At 42.9% G+C, this 24005-nt stretch overlaps 2 protein-coding genes across 5 annotated transcripts in view; one reads left to right on the forward strand and one right to left on the reverse strand.

Annotated features, from left to right (window-relative positions):
• ZEB2 (zinc finger E-box binding homeobox 2) overlaps positions 1-2287 on the reverse strand; it is a 113917-nt gene extending 111630 nt beyond the window's left edge. The window contains exon 1 of the mRNA XM_054636455.2: positions 2189-2287. The gene's annotated coding sequence lies outside the window, so the exon portion shown is untranslated. The remainder of the gene's footprint in view (positions 1-2188) is intronic.
• On the forward strand, positions 1825-22968 carry LOC129122543 (uncharacterized). Of its 4 annotated transcripts, XM_077181766.1 has the most exons (8): positions 1831-1898; positions 2041-3160; positions 3364-5654; positions 6115-6221; positions 17436-17500; positions 18964-19011; positions 19802-19961; positions 21142-22968. In XM_077181766.1, the coding sequence occupies exon 2, from the start codon at positions 2166-2168 to the stop codon at positions 3117-3119; it is 954 nt and encodes a 317-aa protein (XP_077037881.1). In that variant the 5' UTR covers positions 1831-1898; positions 2041-2165; the 3' UTR covers positions 3120-3160; positions 3364-5654; positions 6115-6221; positions 17436-17500; positions 18964-19011; positions 19802-19961; positions 21142-22968. The 4 variants fall into 4 exon arrangements, with proteins under 4 accessions (XP_077037880.1, XP_077037881.1, XP_077037883.1 ...); XM_077181768.1 differs by lacking the exons at positions 17436-17500; positions 18964-19011; positions 19802-19961; positions 21142-22968 and adding an exon at positions 7548-7913; XM_077181764.1 differs by lacking the exons at positions 17436-17500; positions 18964-19011; positions 19802-19961; positions 21142-22968 and having other exon boundaries at positions 6115-7913.
• The last annotated feature ends 1037 nt before the right edge of the window (positions 22969-24005 follow it).

A 24005-nucleotide genomic window follows, 5' to 3' on the forward strand; every position in this document is an offset into this window, starting at 1 on the left:
CTAGGCGGACCATTTCCTCCTAAAAGTACTTTAATTTGACACTAGAACTTCTTTTCACGAGAAATCCTACCCTTCTCCTGCCTTCATTTTTTTTCCCCACAAAGTGCTCTCCAGCAAAGTGATAAGAGGAGAGGGAAACATGGCTCTCCCCTGTCCTTTTGGGGTAAAGCTCAGCACGGATACCTCCCCCTCCCCCTAACAACGAGGAGTGTAATTATAAACCTCTGTCACCTTTTTAGTCAGTTTGACAATATTCAGGGTTTCCCCTGCCCCTTAGTTAAACAAAGCTTCAGAGTGTCATATTTTTTTTTCTTCCCAGAAAAGAAACAGAAATCAAAACTACCGCTGTCAGAGTTTTCAGCCCTTCAGTTGGGTTTTGGTTTTTTTTGTTTTTAAGGAAAAAAAAAAAAAAAAAGAAATAAAAGCAACTTGTAAACTTTTAGACCTACTGTGTGTGCCTGTGTGCCCGGGCTGGGCAGGAGGCTCTATCTGTCAAAGGGAGAGAGGGGCAGGAGCGTTTGGTTTGCTGCAAGAACGCTCCTGAAACTCAGTCCATCTCGAAGAAGATGCTGTAGCTTTAAAGATGCTTTGACTTGAGGATTAGTTTAAACAGGGGGCTATAAAAGATGTAACAGATGCAAACTGTAAAACAAGGGCAATTAACCCTTGCTCTCCTGAGCAGGATGCCCCCTCGCCTTCGCATCTATTGTCTTCTCCTGCACTGGGAGTTTTACATAAAACCCAAAAAATTATTACCTGACTCAATAGTTTCAATATATATATATATGTCTATTTAAAGCAGAGTGAGATTTTCCCCCCCCTTTTTCCTCTTTCCTCTCCCTTGTGTCTTTTTACTTTGCTGGAGCTTCACACCAGGACTGAGCAGTGAAGTGTGCTGCTGTTGGGTCTTTTTATTCTGCCTGAACTCTCTTCTCAGGCGTTTGCTGTTATAAAACCTGCTTGGCTATAAATAAAAAAAATAATAAATCTCCAAGCAGGTAAGAGGATGGGGAGATTGAGAGAGTGTGCGTAGGGTCAGCGTGTTTACTCACACTCTCCTGCCTGGGATTCCGCCTGGGCAGAGGGAATGGGTGGCTCTGTGGATGTGCATGAATGTGGCTGAGCAAAGAAGAGGCTGAGAAATGTGCTAGAAACTTTAGCATTCGCCAGTTATTCCCGAGGCTGGGGTGGGCAATGGTGGCATCACCGCGGCAGATCTGCCAGGAGAGGAGAGCAGCGGGGAGGGAGGACAGGCACCGAGGCGAGCCCGGACCCTCAGCCTGCCTCGGCAATTGGCGTTTTCATGCAAAACGACCAATGGTGAATTGTTTTAAATGCATTTCACTCCCTTCCCTACTCTCCAGCCTCCCGCAAAAAAGTTGTCAATAATTTTAAACCTGCAAATTTCGAGAACACTTTTCCTCCCAGACTACCGGCCAGCTTTTAAAAATATGTATTAATTTTATTTTTTTTTTCCTTTTGGTAAACGACTTTTAAGTTCCAGCCTGTACTTTCACTTCTTGCTTTAGGCTCCCAGAAGCTAAGGTGTTACTTCAGCCAGCTTCACAAAATAAAATATAGAAATGAAACCAACTATGCAGACAAAACAGCAAAACTTTCTGTTTGGGGAAACACATCCTTTGCCGGGGAGCCCTGCCCGGGGCTGGGGCTCCAGCGGTGCCCGGCCGGGCTGGCTCTGCAAGCTCAGGGCATGCAAAGCATTAACAGGTACCTGCAAACTTTCAGAGCTCGGATGTAAAACCTGAAATAAAAAGAGCAGGAGGTGGGTGGGGGGATGTTTCGGGGTTTTTTTTTCTTGCAGGAGGACCAAGTCCTTTCCTAACACTAAAACTTTTGCTGCTGCGTTTTAAAAGGCAGCTCCCGTACCTGGCTGACAGGTAAGGGGAGCAGGGGTGGTGGTGGCACAGCCCCGAGCACCCCGAAACTGCTCATCCCTTCCTGGAGCGGTGCTGGGGTGACTTCAGGTTTCGGTTCAAAAGATTGAAAAAAAATTAAAAAAAAAATTTTTTTCTCCCCAAGTATAAACAATCCAGAAAAATTAAAATACTCTCGAAATGAAATAACCCCTCTGATGCGTGAGATGGTGTGAGGAAAAAAAAAAAAAAAAACAACAGAAGAGAAGAGGAAAAAAAAAAAGAGAGAAAATGGAATTAAATTCCGAACCTACCTGCGAAGTCTTGTTTGTAGTTTTGGCCAGAAATGGTGAGAAGAAAAAGCATGAAGAAGCCGCGAAGTGGAGGAGAAAAGGTGAAGGGAGATGCAGCTCCTGGAGAAATTGTAAAAAGCCTTGCAAAGAGTTGTCGGAAGGACCGTTATTCCTGCTGGGCAGGTTAGGACTGATCTCTTTCTGCCACTCCAGGAAACACAAACCTGGGGACGGACTGACGTGTTACGCCTCTTCTAATGACATTTTTTTCTTTTTCTTTTCTGTACGAGCGAGAGGAGAGACCCTGCAACACACGCCACCTATCTTTGTGGGGAGGGATAATTGGAGAGCACCAAACGTGAGCATCATGTGGAAACGTGATCGCCAAGTTTCTCTCTGGGAAAGGATCTGGGATAGATTATACCTTGAAGTCTCCGCGAACGCTTTAGCGGCAGAAATGCAATTCCACCTCCTCCCGCCCGCCCCCCGCCCCGCGCCCGCCCCCCGCCCCGCCGCTCCGCTCCGCGCCGCTCCGCGCCCCGCGGAAACTCAGCGCGCCCCGCCACCGCATCCCAACCCCCCCGGGGGCTGCGGCCCCCCTGCCCCGCCGTGCAGCCCTGCCCTGCCCCCGCTCCCGGCCCGCATCTCTGCCAGCCCCGGGCCGCATCCCCGCTCGCCCCCCCGGCCCCAGGCGCATCCCTGCCCCAGGGTCCCCCCGCGCATCCCCCGGGCGGCATCCCCCGCCCCCTCCCCAGCAGGATCCCGCCGGATCCCCGGCCCCCGAGCTGGATCCCTGCCGGTTCTGCCATCCTGGGCCGGGATCGCTGCCCGTGCCCCCCCGGCGGGTCCCGCGTCCTGCCCCGCAGCGCCCCGCGGCCAGCCCCGCTCCGCGCTCTCGCCGCCTCCGCTGGGGAAAACTAAAACTTACCCTAACATAAAGCCTAGAAACTAAACTCTGTTCGGGTACTGCAAATAAGCTCCTGGCTTGTTTTGGTGCGGTTTTATTTTTATCCTTCACGCGTTTCTTTTGGGGCTTTTAAGTTTTTTTTTTTTTCTTTCTCTCTCTCTCCCCCCCCCCCAACCCCCCCCTTTCATTTCAGCACTCGTCCAGGTTATTTGAATAGTCAGCTAAATCTGATGAAAAAAAAATCAACCAAACGTGCTGAGATCTTACAGTCTATCTGTTTTGTTCACAGATATGGATCAGGGGTGAGATGGGCTCTTTTCCTGGCTCTGCTTTTTCTTGGAAGTAGCTGGATGAGCAGAGAGAGACAGCGTGGACGAGTAACGCGTGGGGCTGAACTTCAGGGAGGTTACAAGTTTTTCACTTTTTTCAAGTATTAAAATTAAAATAAAATTGCATATAGAAAAAAAAAAAAAGAAGAGAAAAAAAAAAAAAAAGCCCAGACTCCACCTTTGCACTGAAGGGATTGGTTATGCAAATATGGAAGGGGTTTCCTGGCAAATACAGCTTTCTACTGTATGGTTAATTAAATCATCACTCAAAAGCCTTCCAATGTGACGCTTCTGTCGTAATCCAATCAGGTTACGTAGGTCCTAAACAAGAAAGATATTTTCCACATCTGGAAGTCAGCAATTTAGCAAGTACTGCACATTATTAACCAATTCAGAGCCCACTTCCCAGGGGGATAGTTTTTTCTTTTTTTTTGAAGTTTAAGTGTTCTTAACCAGCGCTCTGCCGGTTTGTTAATCAAAAAGCCGGTTCGCACCGCGCGTAATCGAGAAGTAATATCGAAGTAAGTAAAGGCAGGGCGAGCCGGGGATGCTGAGCGAAGGCGCTCGGCTGCAGAGGGGGCAGACCCGGCTGAGGCTCCAGCCGCTCATGCCCAGCTCCCAGCACAGCCCACGGCCGCTCCTTCCTCCCGAAGGAGCTCGAAATAGTCTCACTGCAAAGAGAAACTTCGCCTCTTGCCCACTCGCACGGTCCTTTCCCAAGGTAAACGTGGGGCTGCCCAAAGGGCTGCGTGAAAGAGCTGCGAAACAATTTCCCTGCTCTGACAAGAGTTCAGCTATTCCAGCACTTTATTTTATTTTATTTTTTTTTTCCTTCTCCCCCTCCCGAAGAAAACCGAAACAAACGGCACGCTGATCCCACGCTGCACTTTTACTTACATTAAGCTCAGATAAACTGCTCTTGAACTGTGAGCCTAAAGCAAGAAGTGGAGGGCGAGCAGTCGCGATGGGATCGCGCTCCAGAATGGTCCTGCTCAGGGAACACCTTCCTGGCGGTCCAGCACCGCAGAGCAAGGAAGGGACCCCCCTCTCTCCCCCGCAGGGTGTCTTTGCAGCTCATCAGAGCCACCGAGATCTGCCTCTGGGATTATTTGTTTTTTTTTTTTTGGTCATCTCTTGGTTACACGGGAGTGGGTGACCCTGTGAGATGCGGGGGAGGCAGCAGCGCACGGGGGGGCTCCGGGTTGGAGCATCCAAATGTCCTCCCGGGCTGGAAGTGGCACCTCCGGGTGTCCCCCTCCTCAACCCCGGGCTCTGCAGGCGGAGTGGGGAGGGAGAGGCAGGCTCTGGCCGTCTGCTGCCGCTGCAATCCCCAGCCAGGCAAAGGTGGGAACGAGCTGCCTTAATATCTCTAAATTATTATTTTTATTTGCATTTAATAGTTTTATTTATATCAATATTTTTGTTCCCTGCTACGAGTCATCGTGGCTTTGTTAAAAGTTTTCTTGCCACTGTTCTCTAAACGCCAGCACGATTTTCCTGCAGGATGCATGACTTCTCCATGCCTAAATGTACCTGGATACACAGAGGCATATCACACGCATACACACGCACACAGAATGATGGTATCTTAATGAAATATATAGCACAGCACAAATATCCTGAAATCAAATTCAAGTATTATTAGTTTGAATTAGATCCTCTCAGATCCAGAAGGCACTGCCTATAAATCAAGGGCAGTCTGGCAATTCCTTAAAGAGCTAAACTGAATTTAGATGCATATGATAAAAAGAAAGGAAAAGAAAAAAGTGAATGCTAATTACTGACTTGCTCAATTTCCACTCACCCACGTTTTATAGGAGAAAAAGGAGAAAACCTAAAACCCAACCAACAAGTCCTCAAAATAAATTAATCCCATTACAAACTCCTTACATATTGTTCCTACATTTCCAGATTACAAAACGAGGGGATGAACTGGAGATTACGAGAGGCTGCAGCCTGACTCGCAGTAGGCAGGAGTGCTGTCGATGGTGTATCAATAAAATATATTTATCTGCAGCCACGCTGAAAAACAAACCCTCAGAGCGTGCGATGACGCTCAAGGGCTTTAAGGAACATGTCGGCATTGTCAGATAATCCCTATTCATAATTTTGCTGGCTGTTCTTTCAGCCCTCAATCTCACAGTTTCCCCAGCTCTGATGTGCCTCAGCAGGGTTTGCATCGGAGCGATGAAACTGCTCGGATCTTCGCAGGACTGACATAGCACCCAACATTATTGGATGGTATTTTAATGTGAGATATGGGGGTGTTTGTTGTTTGGTTTTTTTTTTTTTTTTAATTTTTAATTTTTGGACACTGGACATAAACATTTAGCAATCAGCTAAGCCCTTCTGAGATGGAATTTAACCTTAATCCAGGCGATGATTTCCTGCCCGGCTCTGAACTAATAAAGGGTGTGCAGCTTCTTTAGGAGATGGAAATAATGACAGGCTATAGATCCTGCCTTCATTGGGGTGGTGCTGGCAGCCCAGATCCCAGTCCTGCTCCATCAGCATCCCCATGCACATACTATTCCCTGCTCCATTTTAAAACTTTTGCACATCCTATCCCCCCCCACACCCCATCAGCTTAAGGGCAAGCAGAGCCAAAATATCCTCACAAACCCCAGCTCCTTCCTTGTGTGCAGCTCCCAGCACTTGGAGATGGTTTTAAGGGCAGTTCTCTGAGTGCAGGTTTCTCTTCATTTCCTCAGGTTTTCCTCCATGGAAATGCTGCAAGTTGAGGTGAGGGTGGCCTGATCCTGATGCAGACCTGCCTGGTTAAAGCCACAGGAGAAGCAGTCCTGCCTCCAGCTCCTCGGTGGGTTTCCTTTGTCCACCAGAACCTATTGTGATGAAGACAAGCCCCTCGGAGATAACCCCGTGTTCCCATCGCTGCGAGGATCTGTAGGGCCAGATCCTGCTGCCAGGGACAAACCCTGCCATGAGAAAGGGGCTGTGCAGGGAGACACCTCCCTGTGACCCCCAGGCACCCAGCTCTGACTGAGAGGGGAGGTGAGCAGCCACCAAGGAGGGCTTTGGGGCACAGGCCCTGCAGGACCTGAGCCTTCTGCTGGGACCCTCTGCCGTGGTGGCTTTATGGGGATGTGGTGGCATGGGCTGAGGGGATGATTCACTGCCTTATTTATTTTGGTGTGTTTGCTTTCTCCCTGGTGGAGGATGAGTAACGGGGACTGTGTTTTCTTGCCCACCACGTGGAAGGAGGAAAACTGAGGGAATAGGAGCAAAGATGTTCTGGCTGAGGAATTTTGGCTAATACATTTTAGAGGCTGGTGAAGACAGAGGTTTAACACCTCTAAATACACTTCAGCAGCTCTGAGGCTTTTCCTTCATGTCTTCAACAGCCAGAACTCTCAACTATTTTCCCTAAAGTGTGGAACCCTGCTTACATCAGGGATTAAACATCCCCATGTAGGGGATCCAGATGAGATGTGCCCACTTGCAGTCATGCCTGGGGAGAGCATCCTTCCCTCCCCACAGCCCTGCTCTGCTGAGGGAGCTGCTCCTGCAAGATTTGGGATCCCTGTGGGTTCTGGCTGCTTCTCATGCTCCTATCTCTGGGGTGTAGAAGATGTCCTTGCCTTGACAAAGAATTCTGAGGTTGCAAAAAACCCCCAAATCAAACACAAAAAGATGCTGGGGGGATTATTTTCTGCAGTCACCTGTGGCAGTAGAGGATAAGACAGGCTGGAATAATTTTTGTGAGCAGGGAAGGCCCCATGTGGGCCCAAGATGCCGCTGGATACTTTTGCCTAATACAGGTGTCCCTATAAACCAAGATTTGGAAAGAAAATCCTTTATTTTTTTTCCAATTTCCACATGGAGGAGAGGGCACAGAGGAGAGGAAGAAAGGGTCAGGGAATGACTCTCCCCCCTCCCGCTGATGAGGTATTTGGGAAGAAACCTTTTGAATCAACATTCCCAAAGTTTTTGAGTTCCTCTGCGGAAAACCCATGTAGGGATAGGATACGAGCCAAAAGCAAGGGGAAAGATTGTCTGGCTTTAATTTATCTATCCCTGGGCATTTCTAACCAGCAGATCACTGTAATATTTGATCTTGTGTGAGTCCCTGAACGTTAAAAGTGAATCTCCTCATATGTTTTTGTTAATTTTGTCATTTATAAAGCCACTTCTGACGGCCTAGAGCTGCTCAGCTGCCATTCACAGCGTCTGCCTGTGTGTCTGCAGCAGGGCAACAGCATCCACAGGTCCCAAAATTTCTTTCTTTGTTGGGCAGAGAGAAGTGAGGCACAAGCATCCTCCATCCACTGTCCCACACCATGAGATGGGGATGCTTTTCCTTCTCTTCTGGGATCAGTGCTGAAGTTTGGCCACATTTCTTGGCTCAGTTGGCAGTGATTAAAATTCACGGCTCACTTTTGTTTATAGTTGGTTGTTTACTTTGTTGAATTTTTAAAAACTTGTTAGAATGCAATTGAACACAGATTCAACAGTATTTAGGCTTGAAAAATAAAGATGCATTAGAAAGATGCCTATTATGCTTCAGAATTATTAATTGACATTTTTATGATGAATAATTAATCATTTGAATAATTTTCGCATCTCTGATCTGAACACATATTTGCATATCTAATGTCTGATTTTAAATGTGGTTTCTTTAGTTGCATTCTCCTAGGACAAAGACATGAAGTAAGTAACATCCTAATGCAAAACTTTTTTTTTCTTTGCACTTGTAAAAGTATGTTTATTGAAATGCAAGTTCCTCTCTAGTTATGAAGCTGTTAATAATCTATGCATGACATATATGCATTAATAAGGTGGTGAATCCTCTGGATATGAGCACATTTAGGCCTCATTTTCTTATATACAGTGGTGAGGTCCCTCTGCAATACCTAAACCCATGTGAGGTTAAGCTAGGAAACCATAAAGAAATATCTCAGACACACAGCGTTCCTGTCTTGTTTATATGACACTTACTGAGAAGATCAAAGGTTGTTTCAATTTGAGGTGTTTAAAACATCAAGAACTTTTAATATAAATATTAACTGTGTCCTCCCAGTGAGCCAACATCAGTATTTTCCTGATATATTTTAATTTTTCTAAATCATGGCCCTCAAGACCCCACTGCAGCGTTAGCTGGCGGTGATAAAGGAGCAGCAGAAGTGCAGATCAGTTATAAGTTGGTCAGCAAAGGGGTGCAAGGGATGGTGCTTGTTGTGCAACCCTGCTCAGCATTGGGCTGGTGTGAGCACAGCTCAGCCACAGAGGGAACAGAAAGGAGGAAGGGGCAGCTGGACAAAACCAGAACCCGAAAGGTAGAAAACTAAAATAAAGGAATGGAAGAAGGAGCCTTTGCTCCACTGCCTCTGGCCATGGGTTAATTGTTACAGCAATACTGCCTGCCTGGCACCCCAGGAGTTGCCTTCACTTCTGTGGGAATTTGATTTATTAAGAAATTAAAGATTTGGAGAATTTTATTTAGTGGCACCTTTAATTGTGCAGGGAGCCCAAATATTCTGTGTATAGCCTGTTGGCTCCTTGATATCATACTGAAGAACTAAGGTAATGGTTGCTCTAGAAATATCTAAAATTGATGTACTATTTATATTTAGAAGATTAGAGAAAATCCATCAAAATGGAGGCACAAATTCCTCAGTGTTTAAATTTCCTTAGTGCCATTAATACAAGGAACATAGGACATATGCAATGTAAAATGAAAATAAAAGCTTGTAACATTTTTTTTCTTTTCACAGCAGGTAGTAAAAAATATGCCCAAAATATATATATATATATTTTTGGTGGAAGTATATTATATAGACTATGGTAATGTAGTGGGCAATATCTGACAGACAGATACTGCATAAAGAAACTGTGAAACTCAGTTCTCAGAACAGGCTGAAGTTATACTGAATAGGATGTTTAGCAGTTGCATATGCTCAGTGATAACAGATTCATTTTTTCATTATTTTTTCCTTTTTTTTTTTTTCTTTTCTTCTTGGGGGGGGTTGAGTTTGTAAAAGCAAGAGTGGTAAACTTGAGCAATCCTTGTCACATGGAGGGCCAGGCTCTGAACCCAGTGGCCAAAACTGCCACTGCTTTGGCCATCAGGGTAGTGGCAATGTCAGCAAGTTGTTTGCAAAAGGACAAGGTGGGAACTGGGGCTAAACCTCTGCTTTCTTGGTCCTAAAAGCAGGAGAGAAAGCAAACACCCCTGAGATGCTCCCGCAATTCCTTGTAAAGGGAGACATCCCTTCTGGGGCTGGGGTCCCCCAGCAGCAGGTCTGGGGTGAAGGCATCCCCTGATGAGAAACTCAGAATGGTTTGGGTGGGAAGGAGCCTTAAAGCTCATCCCATTCCACCCCCTGCCATGGGCAGAGACACCTTCCACTATCCCAGGGTGCTCCAAGCCCTGTCCAACCTTGAACCATTCCAGAAATGGGACATCAAGAACACCATCCAATGCCCCTCAGATGTTGTTGAACCTTCATGAGACCAGTGGACAACTCTGTGGAAGATTTATTAACATGGAGATGTTTTTTGTTTGGCTTTAGGCTGAATGGTGAATATAAATTCTCCAGCTACACAGCAGCCCCTGTGCTACCTGGCTGGGACTAGGTCAAATTTCCTTTTCCCTGGCTTTCTTAGTGTCACTCTGCTTTTCCCACTGACTCCTGATGAAGTTAATGGAGGTGAAATTAGCAGCAAAGGATCTGGATGCAAAGTTGACATTTTGATGTCCATCTGAAAGTTTCAGACTCGATCGATTGCCCCAATTATTTCTTATCACCACCATGGGGAAAACATATTTTTCTTTCCACGACTTCAGGAGATTAGCTGGATATTTTAAAATCTACAGAAACACAAGGGTTACGGAGATATTTAGAAAATCCCAGATGATTTGAAACAATTAGCTGCTGCAGCATATTTTCCAAAGCAATTAGCCACTGCAGCATAGTTTCCTTGTGTACAGAATTGCCCAATATCTGGGAAACTGCTGCCGTTCTGTGGGTGGCTGCAGACTGGATCAGATTCCAGGAGAGGCAGAGGCACAACCCAGTGACTGCTGCTCACCTAAACTGCAGATTTACCCAGGAGCTGGCAGACATCCCCTTCGTCAGGGGTGGCATTGGACTTGCCAGGTCTTCTGTTTGCTTCCCTCTGACTATCAGCATCATCTCCAGCCTGTCTGTAGATAGAGCCTTGGCCAACTGGCCCCTTTCCAAGCCCAAATCTTAGACTCTGGGTTATTAGAGCTGTCAAAAACCAGAGAGAGATTTTTTTTTCCTTTTCCCTTGCAATGAAAGTGTTCTCCATGTTGTCACTCCCTCCCCAGTTTATGTTTTAAAAATGTTTCTTGGGAAATTTCCTGACTCGTCTCTGGGTCATTTGAGGGGTGTCAGGTCAGAATTGAATTAAAGGTGCCAGCAGCTGGACAAGTTGTTTCTCCCCATGGATGGTTTTGGGTGCACGTACACTCCTACCAATCCTCCTTACTACATCTCTTCAAACTTGCTCCAGGCAGCATCTAAACTATTTTAAACCTCCCCATCCTTTTTTAACACACATCAGCTATCCTGCTTCAAATCTCTGACAAGGATGTGAAAACCGCAGTGTCAGAACAACTGCTGCTCTCTTCTTGGATTCTGACAAGCAACCTTCAACCTGAAACCCTCTAAAAATGGCTATTTTTATCTTTTTTATGTATTTTTTTTTTTAGTTCAGAAGCGACTATATTGACTGTATTTTCCCCCCTTGTTCTGACAGGTTGGAAATGGGTCCAAAAGAGGCACTGGGCAGAATGTGGGAATACTGTTTGATGTCCACATGTCAGTGGGTCCACCTGCCAATGGTTTTAATGACAAAGAGGTTGTAAAAGGATGTGACTTCCCAAATTCTGGGCTAGGGAGGAGGCAACGGGGTCTCTGGAATAATTCTGGCAGCCTGGGTTGGTTGCTGGGAGCGTTGATCTCCTTGGCTTCAGGAGTCAGGAATTGCAGCTCCACGTCCCTGTCTCCCGCCCCATCATTTGACTGAGCCACATCCCATAAGCAAAGGTACTGGTGTGGATCCAACTTGTAGCATGTATTAAGAGTGTGATATGAATTTGTTAATATTTGGTTGTTCTGATGGCTTTGTGGGGGCTGGTGCTGAGGCTCAGGGCGGCAAAGCCCATCCTGGATGACTTTGTAGCTCACCTACACCAATGACTCTGCTGGGCTGGCTCTCTGTGTATAAACTTCTTTCCTTACCAAGCAGGGAAAAGGCAGGAGTGGTGGAGCCCAGGGAAAATAGAACAAATCCAACCACAGCACAGCTTTGGGTATCTGCTATTGGGGCAGGTGAGTGCCTGAGAGAGCTCTTGTGCCACCAGCTGTGCCTGGCCACGATGGTTTTGCCTATGCCAAAGCCTGCCTGCTGGTGGCACTCATTTTTGGGAGGTCCGTGCCTGAAATTTGGAGGCAGGAATTTGTAGGGTGGCATTTCAGAGGTAGGAAGCGAGGGGTAAAAAGTCACATCTGGTATTTAGTTATTTAGATGTTTAGAAAGTGGATCTGGTTGGAGGTGTGAGCAGCAGGGAAAGCGACGCTGATCCTCACACAAGGAAGGCAAGCTCTGCCTCGCAGAGAGAAATACAGAGCAGAGACTGAAAACACTGCAAATATTTGTTCTCATTGTCAGATGTTTCTATAAAATCTGTTGTTACTGAATCACTGCTGAAGTTACGGAGCATTTAAATAAGCAGAGGGTGAAAAAAGCTAAGTCTAATTATATGTTTCGTGCCATTTACAGAGGTTTCCAGGGGATTTTCTTTTAATAAAAGTGCAGTGCATCAAAAGGAATAAATCCTACAATTTTGTTATTTACAAATCAGCCGTGTCTGCTGCGAGCTGACAGACTTATCCTCCATCTTACACCCCTCTCTCCATCCCAAAATGCACACAGTACACTGACATTTATACCAATACTCTTCAATACTTTTATAATACATTTATCTCAATATTCTTTACACTATTTTATGCCCCTTATGCTGGTAAGCAAACAGATCAGAAGAAAATTATCACCAAGGCATAAAAAAAAATTCTGAGAGAAAAATACAGAGGAAAAAACCCCATAATGTTGGAAAATGAGCAACATAGATGTTTTCCAGATGAAGAGAACAAGTGCCTTTTGCATCCCTGCCCACCGATTCCTGAAGATTTCAAATCGGAAGCCTGGCTGGAGACATGATGTAATTAATTAGTTAAAATGATTTACTAACATAAAGCATAACACTCTTTCGATGATTAATTCTTATCCCCTTCACTTTTTTTTTTTCCCCTCCCCAGCCACTCTGCCCCTTTCTGACTCCAGATTATTTAGCAGTTGACTTCGGTGTTCGGAGTGTTGCATATCAATCCCCGGGACCAAAATATGCCACTCATGTTTTCCTGCTATGTAATCTATGGGTGCAGCACCTAACCCTGCAGCCCTGCTCTGTGCTTCACAGAGAAGGGAGATGCACTGAATCAAGTTGTTGAGGCTGCACTTGGAGCTGAAGAAAACCCAAAAAAACCAAGACACCACCTTTGTTCTCATCCAGCTTGGCCACTGCCATGATACAGCAACGTGAACACTGCTTTGGCAATTAAAACTCTGCATGCAAAAGATACCAGGAAAAGAAAGAAGTGAAAATAAGGTGGTTTCTCACAGGTGTGAATGTACTGTGCATATTTAAATTCTTTATAGAGGCCTTGGGCCTGCCTTGTAACAGCCCTGCCACTCCAGGATGAGCCTCTTTCCTCAGCAGCCGCTGTCTGTCGAGCCAAATTGTGTGATTGTTTTGTGATATGGATATATGTGGACTGGGGACTAAATTAAGGACATTAAACTCAGTTTCCTTAAGATTGGAGCCAGATTTTAATATTTCAGCTGTCCAGAGGTGAAAGGGTAATGAGAACATGAGGAATTCCTGGACAGGAAAGGGACACTTGGCCCAACAGGTCTGTCCCCCTTCAAGTTTATTACAACACACCTCCCCATGTTGTCAATATATCCTCCAGCCCTGTCTGCCTGTGTAAACACGTCTGGCTATCTCTTCTGTTCATTAATACTTCAGTTCACTCTGTGCTTTTATTTGACATAATGCCCACTATGCTCTGAATTGGATCCTCTGCAAGAATTCACTGTTTATTCTTAGACCTTTCATTTTTAATTGGCAGAATCTGTTTGGGTTTTTTTTCCCTTTTAAAACTCACCAGATACAGCCACTACCTCAGTCCTCAACCTAATTATGAAAATATTAATGTTTAGGTCTTTTAAAAAAATGATTAGGCTCAGCCTATGTTTATATAAAGTATCTTTAACAGCCGGAAACAATAATTACTGTGTATCTTATTCCTATTTCAGTCACTAAAGTTCTTCTCTGGAAAAGGTGATCAAAATTGGAATTACTGGAGATAAATCTATCATGTTCCTTGTGTGATAAGAGCCCTTTTGATTTGCAGGCAATCCTTTGCTGGAGTGTCCATATCACGCTTTATTTATACTGAATTGGCATTGATTCAAAATTGATGTTTGACAGATTCAGTACAATTTTTAAGGTGGAGCAGGACTTTTGGGAGTCAAGTATTAACTTATGATGATCTTGTAAAGTCAAGAAATAGCCTTGAAAGCTGGTGGGAGGAAAAAAAAACTCCCAAGAAATTGGTACCATTAAAAGATTTCGAGCTGCTAACTGGTCTGTATTTGCTAAAAACCATCTCCCTTTAAATTTTCTGCTTGCAAAGTTGAGAGGGAATTAGCATACAGATGCTTCCTCAGACATGTGAAAAAACCTGGGTCTTTCCTTTCCTCTGAGGCAACTCAAAGGAGAATGTCATTAAAGCTCTCAACACAAACCGTGGGGAAAGAAACACAAGTCACAGATAAACCTGAGTGATTTTCAAATTTCAAAGATTGATAGGCTGGTGAAATAAAAACACTTTGGGTGAAGCATGAAGTGGAAAGCAGGCAGAGTAGATCTCTGTGATGCAAGATCAAGAAAAGACACTTACATTTGTTGTTTAAGTGCATTAAAATCCCAGAAAACCAATATATTAACAATTATTTCTGATATTTAGCCATGCCCTGTTGCTTAGGGAAGCAACTTGCTTTTACAATGAATTGAAAGTTTGATTTATGCATTTATTTGGAGATTTTCCCCTGAGAAAAGAGGCACTGCTAGCAGAGGTTGTTTAGGGGAAGAAATTCTGCACCCTGTTGAGAAACACTGAGGTTTTATTCAGGAACTATGATGGCAGTGCTGGGTGGACAGGGAACTTTGAGAAACTTGGAAACGGAAGAAAAATTAGAAATCTCTTGGTTTCAGGCAGGTGAAGAAAGAGTTATGACAGAAATGAAAACATGGACAAGCAGCTGGTTAAAAAAATTAATCAGTAAGCAGTATCTGAGAGACACAGAAAGCTTCAGGTTTACACCAGGATCCACAGTGATTAAAAAAGCCCTGTAAAATCTAAAAATTCCAGTCTTACCAGGGAGCTGGTGATCCAAAAAGGAATTGAAAATGCCACCTTAGGCCTGGACAAAGGCAATGAAGGACATAAAGAACTTTCTCATGGCATCTCGTGTGCACTCATAGCTTAAAATCCCTTGGTTTTTTTTTTTTATTCCTTGTTAAAGATACTGGTCTCAAAAAGTAGAAGTCAATGTAGTGACTACCACAACATCAGACTGCTTTTTGTGAGGGTCCTTCCATAAAGATAATAAAGGAACAATTGGTAAAACGTGTGTAATAATTAGCTGAAATTTTAATCTTGGTACAGTTCTGATAAATCCTCACGAGGCCATACATTTTTAGCCTTGCTGTTGAAAAAAAATCCATTAAATTGAGTGATGTAGTAATGGCAACAGAATTTCCATCTGGTGTTGGGCAAGCTGCTTGAGGAAACAAGAAATGTAAAAGTTGATAAAAAGTCGTAAAGCCATAGGAGCAGAACCCATTCTTAGCTGCTGCTGGCTTAATTTAAATACCTGCTGAAATTCTGTGCAGTTGCCAGAGGACAAAATGAAACTGAAAACTCTGTAGGTAACCTCACATGCTGGAGTGGGTCCATTCAGCCACGTTCAGCAATTCTTTCAGCTCTTTCAGAACTTTTTTCATCCAAATTTATTGAGGTGTGTCCTTCTGTCAGGTGAAAGACCTGGAGCCCTGTTCTTGGGGTTCATGATTCTGTACCAGCTTATTTCATGGACCTGGTCAATTGCTAATATAAAAAATTGGACTGGGAATGAGGTCCAGGGTCCCCCAAAGCTCTCCAAATTTCAGCGAGCACTGAAACTGACTGGAAATTGTGGTTTTTCAGGGAGGAGACACTCTTTAAATAGGTTTTAGGGGCCAAAATGTCTTTGGTGCTTTTGAAAAAGCACCAGGAGGGCTGCAGAGCTCCTCCAACACTGCCCTGAGTTGCGGCAGCACAGAAATCAGCCCTGATGCTTTTGTCCTGTCCTCCTCTGCTGGTTGTGCTGAGCTTTTCTGGCCAGATCTGGCACCCTTGGGGCAGAGAGGGACTGCAGTGCTCCAAAACTCTGTGGGACTTGGGTTCAAGGGGCACAAGACTGGTTTTGTCATCCTTACAGGAAACCATAATCGTATTCCTGGCATAGAAAGTTTTACCCAAACACTTACCCATTAAATTAGAATAGGATAAAATGTTGGCTTTTAAAATTTAAAAAAAAAAAAATTCAAAAGATTTTAATCTCCTCTAAACTTCCCATCACCTAAGGATTAAAAGACTCAAAGCATCCTCTTATCTCTCCCTTCTCTTTTGCTGTAATTCCAGCTGCTCCCTGCACCCTTCCCTCCAAGCAGCACCTGGATTTCCCTCCCTCTGCCCCTTCCACAACTCCTTCCCAGCCCGGTGCCCACGTGGAGCTTGTTTGCACATTTGGCCCTGCAGGACAAAATCCTGTTTACTTTGCTCTCTCAGCTGCGATCCCGGTGCTGCTGATGCTGCATTTGCTGCTGATCTGGATCTGGCGTTTACAGCCCGGCTGAGACAATCGCTGCTGTCACTTTTATGTCCCCGGCACGGCTCGATACGTTACCTTTGATATTCTGATTTAATTCTTTTACATAGATTAGAGACCAGACAAGCTCCTAACCTGACCGAGGCGCTACCCTGTATTGACTGCCAATCTCTAAGTCACTTGGTGAATGCTGTTTGCAGACTCTTATCAGTTCATTAAAGTTTGTTATCATTTATGCAGTGGCTCTGTACCTTGCTGGTAATCTCCAGTGTAGGATCTTATCAAGCACTCTTTTGAAAGTCTAGCCATATTGTGTACCATCCACGGTATTTTTCTTGTCTACCTTGGCAGGGGTAGCTTTGAAAAATTCCAACAAATTGTTTGAGCAAGATTTCCTGCTCATAAATCCACTCCACTCAAATTAGGATTTTCAGTTTGTTTCCTCACTAAATCCAGCAAAACCGTTCCTATTCTGTTATTCATAGCTACAAATTGTGTTATGTTAATTTGTTTATATTATAAGTTAAAATAATTTTGTATGTATATATTCCTCTGCATATGCATGTGTACATAAAAGTGTGTGTATGTAATGGAGATTATATTGAAGTATATTGGGCTTTAAAGCTGAATATGTTAAAATTGTTAATGCAGTATAAAATGCAACGGATAGAGTTAGGGACAGATCTTTGGCTGGAGTAAATGAATTTGACTTTGAATACATTTTGCTAACTTAAATGGTGTTAACTTGATTTATGTGAGCTGAGGAGTTAACCCTTATGCACTGTGCTTACTTTACTTCTGTGCTGAGAGATCAAAATGACTGTTGGGGTGCTTCTTAACATTTCTGATTTATTACACGTCTCTACCCACATTTCTCATGGATTTCTTTGGCTCAAGAAGAATAATTTTATTTGCTGCTGCAAAAATATTTTTTAATGCTAAAATCTTTATTCTAAATAGTATGTAATATTTTGTTTTGGACTAGCAGCTTCTTCTGCTTTATTTTTCCATTATTTGACTATTTCAGGATGTTTACTATCTCTCCCAGATTTCTGTTCCCATCTGCAGATCTTTCCATTGCAATGATGAACCTGGCAATTTCTGGTAAATACAGTAAGTGGTTGATTAATATTAGATTCATGCTTAGATTGATTTTAATATCGGAAAGCTAACATTTTGCACAGGAAACAGTCCCTCCCTTTGAATTGAAACCAAATGAAAAATTTAGGACTAAAACAAATGGAATTTGTGTAATCTAACTGAACCTGTTTAAAAGGTGCTGTAACTTGGGTGCCACATCCTCTCTGCTGAAGTTTGCTGATATTTTGTCTGAATTATTGCCTGGATTATAAATCATGGTGAGGAAAAAACCACTGTGATTATGGTTCCAAACAGAAACATTTTTCACGGAAAATCAAAACCTTAATTTTTTTTTCCAAGTTTATATCTTTTTAATGAAAATTGGGTTTTGCTCTGAAAGAGGATTATGTTTTTTACAAGAGTTAATTTTGTTTGGATCAATGAGAAAGCAAGTGTGATAGGAAAACTTTTGACCCCCCTGGGACCACCCTAAACTCTTATGGCAAAGACATGAGATGGGAGAGAACTAGATTATAAGTACCTGCTCACAGATATATTGATTAAATCACAGAATTTAAATATACAACATATGGAGCTGCAGACCACTCCTCTGGTCATGGGACAAGGTTAGTCCCACTTATAAACTGCAAAACTCTTGGTTTGCTATGTCAGTAACGAAAATATCAGAATGAGAAGCTGTATTTGTGAGACCTGGCAGATGAGATGCTAACTTTGAAATCCAGTAGGAAAAATTTTTTAATCAGAAAAAACACAAAATACCCCCCATTAAAGCATATTTGCTTTTCCCTGGTTCAATACTCTGCCACTATTGAATATTGTCACATTTTCCCTCAGCATTGGATGTATCAATTATTTTGTTTTTAGTAAGATTTTCTCTTCAAATGAATACTATAACAGCATATTTGGACCATAATTGTTCTTTTTACTCAAGTCTATTCACTTTGTGAATCTCCCAAGCTTTTCTTGATAAGAAGGATTTCCATTGATTTATCCCTTAAATCTATGAGGATCTTTATCATAGTGAAGTTTGAACTCTCTATCATTAACTTTTAAACTTATATTGACATGAAATGTGATTAAAGTTAAGTTTTATAATTAAAATTAATTTTATAGCAGCACACATGCCCAGCTCCAAGCACAGGGCTCAGTTACTAGACTAATAGCATTGCAGCTACAAACAAACTTTGTTAGCTTCCACATAGTTATCGTAGCAATCAATACCTGAATAATTAAATTCCTCCATTATCAAATTCTAGTCTTCTTTATCAGCTTTTCTTCCACCAGTAATTTTTTTGTCTTAATCTGGTTTCTCTTTGGAAAGCCTATAGCAGCCTTGGAGCTTCACCAGACAATCTTTCTTTTCTTCCCTGTTAAGTTCTGTAACCCAAATTATTCAATGCCAAAATCTGAAGTCCTTAAAGAAGATTCCACTGAATGGAACTTTGATCAAACTGTATTTTGTTTTGTTTTAATAGAGACTACTAATTTTATCTTGTCTTGGCCTTGAGTGAAATCCTATACTTGTAAGTATTTGAAATTGCCATTCATTTTCTTGATTCATTCTCCTATTGATTTTCTTTCCAACTATTTCCATCCAATGTATCTAATAATTATTAGAGATGAGGGAAGAACCAAGTGCCTGCATCCACACCCCTTTGAGCATTGTGGCTCATGCCCATCTTTAAATAACATAGATGAAAGCAGAGAAGTTTTCCAGACTAAAACCAATTGTTTTAATGCTAAATCCCTACATTCATCATTTTCTGGTGCATTTTGACACGGGTTTGGTCAGGGGTGGCTCCTGGAAGAGCATTACACATCCTGAAGCTCCATGCTCCTCTCAGACCTGATGCTGAATGACTCAAGCAGGAAGGAAGGGGAAGGATTCCTGCTCCCTTTTATACTCCTGTGGAATCACTCCAACCTCTTTCATCTGTTCATTACTCTATAAATGCAACACTTTCCAAAAGAAATTCACTGTTGAATTAAGGGGGGAAGTGGGACACAAAACAAATGGGGGTGATAATGAATTGAAGTGATGATCTGAGGAGCTCATAGTGCTTCATAAGCATTAATTAATTAAACCTGACTAGATCCCAGTGAGGTAGGTATTAGGGCCCATACTCCAGGCCTGGCTGCGGTGTGCTATTTCTGTATCTCAAATTCATTCTGTTAATGTGCATTCTGATGAGAGGACTGAAATGGTGTCTGACTAGTAGAGATGACTGTGCATATATTTAAACTGTGAATATTCTGCACGATGAGCCTTCTTGTGGAAGCGACTTACTTTTTTTCTTTTTTTTTTAAATGCAGCCTTGTTCCTGAATAAAAAATGCACGATAAATGAATTGTACAGGGAGCACTGAAGGGCTACTGATGACCTATAGTTATGTACAGTGTGTAACTCATCCTCTTACCCAATTAGGATGATCAGAACTTTTCTTTCTGTTGCTGAAAACCCGAGTGTGCTTCAGTGAGTGTATTTCATTTCTTTTATAGAATACTTTATTTAATTGCTGTAAGAACTTAACCTACAATTTTAACTGCAATATTTAGAGGTGTGAAGAGTACTCGAATTTTTTTTTTTTTTAATCCATTATAAAAGTCATTCTTAGCTTTCAGTGCAAGAAACTGGTTTTGTTTTTAGTACTGGTGCAGAGCTTTGACTCCTAATGAATGTTTTCCCCTTTTTTTCTCCATCCTGCTCTAAACAAGATGTTGTTTATTACTTGAAGCATTATATGTAAGCCCCAAGAATATGTTACATGTGACTGGAGCTTTGGCAGACTTTGAGAAACTGAAGTTTCCAGAAATTTTGCTATGTTTAAACACCAGAGCCTTGTTTTAAGGAAAGATTTCTACTTCCAAATGTGTGGTTGCCTGAACCTTTTACATTTTCAAGTCAGATTCCTCTGCCAAATAACACACTGTACCTTAACTATAATAAAAAAGCAGAGACTCTGTGTTTATAAAAACATTACAGGAGCAACTGTGATCATATTTCTTGAATTTATTCTATTCATGTGCTCAAATATGCATTTTTAGAGTGAGCTCTCCGCTGCACCGGTCACTTACAGGAGTAGAAAATGACATGTAGAGGCAGAAGGCTGGCAAAATGCAACAAACCAAACTGGTAAAGGACAGGAATTCAGAGCCAGACCAAAATATGAGGTCAAGGAAGTTGCTCTTATAATAATAGTGGTTATCTGTTTAATGTGTGATCTGGCAGTGGTTCGACAGTGACCATAAGCAATTACACATGTTTCTAAACTGGTGGTATAGGAGCCCTGAGCTACTCTACACAAGCTAGATGTGCTGTGAGAAATGGGCACTCGCTCTATTCTTGCGGTTCTTCTTGCTTAATGTCAATTAAAATTACAGCTTTGTAACAGATAGAAATTCCCCCTGTGTAAAACAGTGTCCATATTCCCTCTATTATTTGCCATATACTTCAACTCCTATATTGAAACCAGTTTTGTGAGGCGAGCTCTTGTCGGGGCTGATAAATGCTGCATAATATTCTTCTCAACAGACATGTGGTTAGACACGACTTCTCTGCCTCCCTGGCTGTTATTTGAAACAGCTTTCTTTACAGCCCAGCTCCAGTGGCAGCTCCCCTGAATGATGCCCTTGTTCTGGGTTTTGTCATGCAGGAGCCTGGAAGGGAGCAGGACATCCTCGGTGTGTGCTCAGCTGCCTGGAGGTGACCTCTCAGGAGTTAACAGCAGGAAGATCTCTGAGATACCAAACTGCCTGAGCACAGATTAGGCCCTGGGAGCTGCTGTGGCCTGGCCCTGGCTCTGACACCAGTTTTTCATGACTTTGGTGAGCTCGCTGGACGGCACATCTCGCTGCCTTTTAATAGACTTGGATCCCACTCTTAAAAGAGCTTCTATGTCCTCTTCTGTAAAATAGCTTTGGAATGTTTTCCTGGGCTTAGGAGGATGTGGCTGGAGTGGGAGCTGTGCAGTTGAGCTAACTGCAGTAGAAACTGTGCTAATGAGCTATGAAGACACCCAAAAAATGCCTCTTCTCCCCAAGAGCAAGGAATTGTGCAGGATCTGACTCCTTTAGAACAAGTCCCGTTAGTGCTGGCTTGAACCTCAGCCTTTGCACAGAAGGAGCTGCTGTCACCAACCCACCCTGAGTACCAGGCAGAAATAATCACTTAAAAAGGGGCATGTGAACTGCTTAAACCAAATCCCAGCTGAAGTGTAAGTCTGTGGCTTCCTGAGGTCTTCTGAAGGCTCTTCACCTGGCTCTGGCCATTGCAGAGGTAATGACCCCACGTACCTTCTTACCAAACCCATCAAGGCATCCCAGAGGAGAATAGTTTGTTGCCTGACAGGCTGAACTGAACAAGGATTTAATGACCAGAGCACATCAGTTAATCATCAGTCATTTAAGAGCTGTATCAGGAGCCTTGCAATAGTCCTGAAGTGGTTCCTGTGGCCACAGACTTTCATATCACATCAGTGCACGTGCTTCGACTGTCTCCAAGGCTTCCAAAATGTAACTTCTCATCCTTTTACTTTCCAAAAGCACACAAAAAAAGAAAAGGGCTGCAGAAATCTATGCCTGTGGCCGAGAACTAAATAAGGAAATGCAACTGCTTAGTGAAGAGCCACCCCCTCCTAGAGAAATGTCAGCAGCACAATGGGCACTATTATTCCCCTCCTTTGCAACCAGACTGGGGGGTTATGCTGGAGTCTGTAGGAAAGGGCACCAGAATCCTCTCAGAACCCAAACTCTGGTCAGCATTCAGTGCTCCCTTTTTGGGGTACCACACCCAGAGGAGCCCCTGTGATCCCTGGCACACCCATGACTTGCGGGAGGCAGCTGGAGGAGCCACTGCCTCCCACCACTGCAGGCTGCTCTGGTGCAGGAGCCACATTGTGGCCCTTTTCCCTCATTACTGTTGTGCAAGACAGTTGTTAATCACCTGTAATAAATAAAGTGCAGCTCTGGAGTATAATGAAATGGTCATGTGCAGCAAATGGCTTAGTGCATCAAACATCTCTACTGCTGTTTCATGTACTGAGAAAAGGAATGTATTTTGTCATAGGGCAGGGTTTTTTCAACTTTTTCCATAACATGTCCTTTATTTTAAAGAAAAACCTTCTCATTGAGATTATCTCCTTCTATTCATTGTCTCATGGACCCTCTACTACTTTCTATTCATGAAATCTGTACTTAGCAAACTATAGCAATTATCTCCACAAAAATGTTGATAGGGTAAGAACATTGTTTTAACCTCCTTTATTGTGATTTACCTGGTGGAAACAAGGAAAATGTCCACGATTTCTGTTACTCAACTCTCTGGAGTCTATCAGCAGCAGCTCCACCAACTGAGCTTGGAACCAAGAGTTTTATGGAACAACTATTTGGAGGTGTTTTTAAGCCCAGGTTGTGTCAGCTGTCCTATTATTTAGATTTTTTTTCTGTTGTATAAATAAATAAATAAAGTTAATAAATTACAATCCAGATGACCTTGCAGCTTTTTCTCAGCATGTGCTTTCTCTTGTGTGTGAATGCGAAGGTGAAAATATCTTTATACTTCAAGATAATTTTAGTGAGCTAAACAGACACAAACTTGATAATGTTGGGAAGGTTTAATTTGGAAGGTGTCCTAGTGTCTTGGAATAGTCTTCCCAAAAAAATAATGGGACTTACCTTTTATATTGGAATATCTAGGAAACTATTGCATATGTTTTAACTGGAGTCATGTCAGAACTTAGCTGGAGAACATATTGATCTTTATAAAAGGCTGGAAAATATTTGCAAATTTGCTATTGGGCAAAGTGTGTTGCACTGTTAAGCTGGAAATTCTTCTTCAAAGTATGAATTTTTTTGGCAAAATTTTTGGTCGGAAAGAGTTAAAATATTTCCCTTTGATATTATGGAAAGAAAACAGCTTGACAAGACAAATGTTTCAATTCAATTTTGTAATTTTGGGTTTGTATTTATTTTAAATTATATATTAGATAATCTTCTATATTATTTCAACATCACTCAAATGAGTGCTTTTGATGTTTCCCACTCATCATTTTTTGGAATATCTTTCCCATGAGAAATTTTGACTTCTTGCTCCTACTCATTACCAAAAACACTCTCTCACCAGTCTTTGTACCTTTGTATTACCCGCATTTGGGTGAAGAGGCAGCTCTGTAGGAAGCCTTGTTTTATCTGTGCTGCATCTTCCCAACAAACTTTGTGTTCTCTACATAAAAATAAAGTTGCTGTTTGTATCTTAAACATTTTGGTCTTTGGGGAGTGTGCTGTAGGTGATGGCTCAGGAAGATCTACCTTTAACCTTTGTCTTGGTGTGCTGTTAAACAAGTGACTGGTTTTCTGCTGGTTTGTGAATCTGACTCAGCTCATCTTCTACACAGAATTTGGGTGTGGAAAGTATGATGGGGGCAGCAGGTTTTGGATGCTCATCCAGCTGCCTCGTCCAACCATTCCTTCAGTGTCATGTGAGACAATGGACAAAGTGCATCATCTTCAAAAAATGTTA

This window comes from Agelaius phoeniceus, chromosome 7, assembly GCF_051311805.1.
Source record: "Agelaius phoeniceus isolate bAgePho1 chromosome 7, bAgePho1.hap1, whole genome shotgun sequence".
In the NCBI taxonomy this organism is placed as follows: domain Eukaryota; kingdom Metazoa; phylum Chordata; class Aves; order Passeriformes; family Icteridae; genus Agelaius; species Agelaius phoeniceus.